At 45.1% G+C, this 5,136-nt stretch overlaps 1 protein-coding gene across 1 annotated transcript in view; it reads right to left on the bottom strand.

The window, feature by feature from the left end:
- Nucleotides 1-4,437: 4,437 nt before the first annotated feature.
- The window catches only part of LOC103212830 (nuclear RNA export factor 2-like), an 8,660-nt gene continuing 7,961 nt past the window's right edge, over nucleotides 4,438-5,136 (bottom strand). The window contains exon 15 of the mRNA XM_007958765.1: nucleotides 4,438-4,624. Coding sequence (XP_007956956.1) covers nucleotides 4,438-4,624 — 187 coding nt within the window. The remainder of the gene's footprint in view (nucleotides 4,625-5,136) is intronic.

Genomic DNA, 5,136 nt, shown 5'->3' with positions numbered 1-5,136 from the left:
TCATTGATACTATGTAAAAATACAAGTGATTCCTGAATATTAATATTTTGTCCTTCCACCTTGCTGAAGTCATTTGTTAGCTGTATTCATTTTGAGGAATAGAGATGAATGTCCTCAAACTGATAAGGAGCATCCACAGAATCTTATAACTCACATTAAGTAAAAATCTACAGACCAGAAAGCAAGAAATAGAACTCTTCCTATATGCAAATAATGTGTTTGTTGGTATAGAAAATTCCAAGGGGGAGGGAAGAAAAAATAAAACAAAACAAAAAAGCCTTATTAGAAGTAATAAGAAGTAATATGTAATGAGCAGAAAAGTAAATTTTGGTTTCTACGTACTAGCAATGAACACGTGGACAGTAAAATTCAACATACAATGTGATTATAATCTCTCAAAAAATGGGATACTTGTGTGTCATATTTATGAAACATGCATGTGACTTTGATGCTGAAAATTACAAAACAATAATTGAAAGCAATAAACAACTATGTAAATACATGGATAGATGTGCCATGTTCATGGGTGAGTAGACTCATCATAGCAAAGATATCAAGTGGTGGAAATAAGGTTATGTGAATAGGATGAAAGTTTGCGGGATCTGGTAGATATTTGAGGTGCATGTGTGTGTGGTTTGTATACTCTGACAAGACTTGGTTCAGCCAAGTTGTTCCTTCTTTTTCCTGGTGTTTCTTGCCACAAACTCAATCATGCTGGAAAAAATCCCCTTTTCAAAACAGGTTTGTTTTCAAAACAATGTGAGTATAACCCCCTTGTTGATAAAACTGGTACATAATTTCTATCCTGGTCATTTTAATTCAGGAAAGTGGTACTAGCTGAGTGGTAAGATTAGGCATGGCTTTCATATTGTTTTCCGTCTCATGCACATGTACAGCTTTTCTCATCACACTTATGCATTCCCTATCATTTGAGGCCACGAGTCAGCTTTGCCCAAGGGAACGCCCCACAGATGAACTAGGAGGGCAGCTGGTGTCTCTCAAAGCACAAGCCTTGGGCTGGAAAATGGGGAATGGATAACACAGATGATGAAACCTGGGGTCACAAAGCACATGAAGCAAGAAAGTTGGATAATGATTTTTCTCCTAACTTCAAGCTCCCTTGGGCATAAAAGACCAATGCCTGGTGATTTCCTTCCCTATTAGGGATTAAATTGTGTTCCCCAAAAAATATGTGTTATAAATCCTAACACATGTGTGTGTGGGGTATAATGCCAGTGGGGAATGGGTTACTTTGTTATTTGTTAAAGCATTTGGCCATTAACCTGAAGGTTAGGTGTTTAAACATTCCATGGCAGAAAGATGAGGGAGTCAGCTTCAGTAAAGACTGACAACCTTGGAAAGCCTATAGGGGAGTTCTGCTCTGCGCTGTAAGGGCTGCATGAATCAGAACACACTGGTAGGCAGTGAGTTTTTCCTGTTGTGCTAAATAGACACCATGAGTGTTGGCTGTGTTAAATGAATCTCCATTGAGACACAAATGAGTAAATTAGGATCCAGAAGTAAGCACAGTTGGGGGCCATAGATGCCATGCCACAGGAAGATCCCCAGGAGTCCAGGAATAGAAGCTGGAAAGAGACAAAGACTTTCTCCCAGAGCCAGCAGAGAGCTAGCCTTCCTCTAGAGATACTGCCCCAAATTCAGACTTCTAGCCCTCAAAACGCTTAGAAAATAAATTTCTGATTGTTGAAGCCACCCAATTTGTGGTGTTTCTGTTACAGAAGCACTAGATATTAAGACATTCCGTAAACCAGAAAGCATGAGAGTTGACAATGGCACACAGCAACTGAACCTGAGGGGCGGCCTTCACCACAGCCACCACCTGAGTCCTTCCCTGGGGCCTCCAACCAGCCCAGTTTTGATTTGGTACATGTGGGCTTTGTGGAGAGAGAGGTCAGGATTATAGTGGAGGTGTGAGGCATAGGGACAAGAGGCCTGGCATGAGAAATGTGTGGCAACTGTGGCCCTAAATGGATGATGTCTGACATCCTATTGCCAAGCTGAGTCCTCAAGTGCTCCTGTCTGTCAATTGGATTGTCTCTGGGTCTGTGGGTCTGCTGTTTGGAGGGGGAAAGACAGCGACTTCTCTTCAAAATGTCAAGTGATGTCATTTCATATGGTCCAAGGAACAGACTCATCTCTGCACAAAAGAGAGGACTGTTGACCGTCAGTCTCACCAGAGCCCTCAGTTAGGAGGGACAATCAGCAAGGATGGGTGATGCAGGGAGTGAAGAGAGAGAATAGTGGTCAACTGGGCCGAGAAGTCCTGGGCCCTCTCTGGGTGCCTGCCCTGTGCTTGACCCCAATGACCCCAGGACGGTTCTCACCGAGAGCATTCCTGGCTCTCAGCTGCAGATTGCAGCAAGCTGGGGTCTGCCCAGGATGTAAGGGTCTGAGGGGCTGTGGCTGAGCAGCTCCTTCTCCATCCAGGGGCCCCAGAGCTGCCCCTCCATCAGAGCCCACCTTCCCCCATTGCTGCTGGGCCTCAGAGGATGGTCTAGGGTAGAACTCTTCCAGAAAAGGCCCTGAAGGGCCTGTCTAATATAAATGATTGACATCTCCCCCCAGCACCTAAAGGCATCTTATACACCAGGGAGGGGCACCCTGACTGAAAGAAGAATATGCCTTCCTATCACAGGTGAATTGTCTCCTGATATTTCACAAAGATAATGTTCTACAGCCTAGTTTAGTGAGTAGCATGTGGGATCTTAAAACTTGCCAGTGGCCGTCTAAGATACAACTACCGGTTGCCATTCTCAAGGAGCAAAAAGAATGACAGAAATCAAATGCTCCAAGAAGAAACTAGTCCACAGGACTACTAGTCCACATACATGAACTATAGCCTCTTTGAATCTAAGACCAACAGAACTAGATGGTGCCTGGTTCCCACTACTGATGGCTCTGACCAGGGACACAATATAAGATCTCTGAGAAAATGGAAGAAAAATATAGAACAAAACTGAAATTTTAAAAGAAGGTTAGATCGACTGGACAAATAGAAATTGGAGGAACCTCAGAATTTATGAGCAAAGCCTTTGAAATTGTATTTGAAGCTCTTTCCGCATGTTACCTTTCAGCCATAAGGTTTACAAAATAAACAGCATCACCTGTGAGTAATGGCACCCTTAAACAATGCACTATATGAGATCACATGGTCAACATTTACCCAAAAGCAAAGATGAGAAGGCAAGGAGGGGAAGGGAAGCTAGATCAATGGAAACAGAACAAACAGAATGGAAAGAATGAAAATGCTGACACCTTATGAAAATTGTAACCAATGGCAAGGAGCCATTTGTGAAAACTGTTAAAGAAGGACCTTATTCCCCACATGAACTTTCACCTAAAACACAATAAAATAATAAAAAATCATAATTGAGTAATTCACTGGGGTCATAGACCAGCCCCAGGGTCATCAGGGTAAGAGAGCAACCTCACGCCTGGAGCCACAGCTTGGGCCTTCAGGTCGGTCTGGGATGGGAGTCCCTCCTCTGCACTTTCCCAGAAACTTGCTTCCCCTCTAGGATCTTCCCTCTCCCCTCAGCAGGGCAGTGCTAGTAATGCTTGCTTCAGATGGATACAGCGTGGATTTGACAAAAGGTGCAACGTCAGTCTTTATTTTGAAAAGAAACAGAGGAACTGGGGACAAATATACAGAAGAAAAGCCCTTTGGGTGGATGAGTGTCACTCTATGAGGTCAGCTGTGGGATCCTGGGGCATGCTGGGCCTCTCCCCTCAGTCACAGGCCAGAGAAGTGGGAAAACAACAAGGATAAGGAAGATCACAAGAGCCAAGGCTCTTAGGGATTTCATTTGGAGGACCGTGGATCATTTCATGAAGCTGTCTTCTGGGACTTTGATCACAGGCTGGAGGGAAGGAAAGGAGGAGGTGGGGCATCATCAGAACCAGGAACCCTGAGTGTCACCACACGCCACCCGGACTCCATTCACTTGGCCCGGATTCCCAGACATCACTATGGATAAAGCAAACACATGAGAGGCTCTGGTGTCATCCCAGATGATGTCATGAAAGCAGTTGGGGTGGAGGAAGGATGGGAGTTACCACTCGGACCAAAGTAGACACACTGATCACACAGGGCCACATCCTAATCTATGTATTAGAATGTAGGTAATGAACACAGCAGAATGAGTGCTGTTTAAGGTGGAACACTCCTGGGAATGCCAGTGTCTGTCAATGAAAGATCAGGGTCCATGAAATTCAGTAAGTACTGTGACCTGTTCAGAACTACTAAATAGTGTAATACGTACTGTGTGAGAAAGATGCTCTGTGTGAGAATGAATGAAACAAGACTCATTGTCACACTGAGCATCTGTAAAGAAACAAAACACATTACAGGTGAATTCCCATCCTTCACTCTCCAGCTCCTTCCCACTCACCCCCACCTCCACCCACTCCCAGCACTCACTTCTGAAACCACTCCAGGTCCATCCCAGACTGGGTGGGGGACCCCACCATCATTTCCTGCTGCTCCTGGGAGAGGGTGGACATGGAGGTGGAAGAGGGTGTGAATACTGGGGTGGAGAAGGCACTCAGGAACTCTTTGGGGCTGGCATCCCTCACAGACAGTTGGTCGTTCATGATACGTAGGCTGGAGGGAGAATGGGCCCTCAGAGAGCTGGACAGATGGACAGATGGACACCCCTACACCCCCAACAATGATCCTACTCTCACTGAGCAACCATTTTCCTTCCATCCCCTACTCTGCCTCCCTCCCAGATTCCATGGCTGTACCCTTTCCCCTCCCATAGAAACTGTCTTTAGCTTCACTAGATTTGTTGGATTAATCGAACTGAGAGACAGTTTCACACCCACCTTTACTATTCACAAGAGCCCAAGGAGGTTCATACTCTAATCTTCATATTCAGAGGAAGATACCGAGTCACAGAGAGGTTGTGTAATATGACCAAGGTCACACAGCTGCTGAATCTTGAGGTCAGGATAAGAACACTCTTATTCCTATCCCACAGCTTAGCCCTTAACCACTAGGTTATCTTGCTCCTGGAATGTACATTTTGGAATCCTGCAATTATGCGGAACCCCTGAGAACTACGCTGTCATCTTCACACACCACTGGCTGCAGGCTGGCACAGGTGTTCCCAC

Source organism: Orycteropus afer, unplaced genomic scaffold (assembly GCF_000298275.1).
Source record: "Orycteropus afer afer isolate SDZICR_OR568_19922 unplaced genomic scaffold, OryAfe1.0 scaffold01126, whole genome shotgun sequence".
NCBI lineage: Eukaryota > Metazoa > Chordata > Mammalia > Tubulidentata > Orycteropodidae > Orycteropus > Orycteropus afer.
This window is presented reverse-complemented; position numbering and strand designations above follow the sequence as displayed.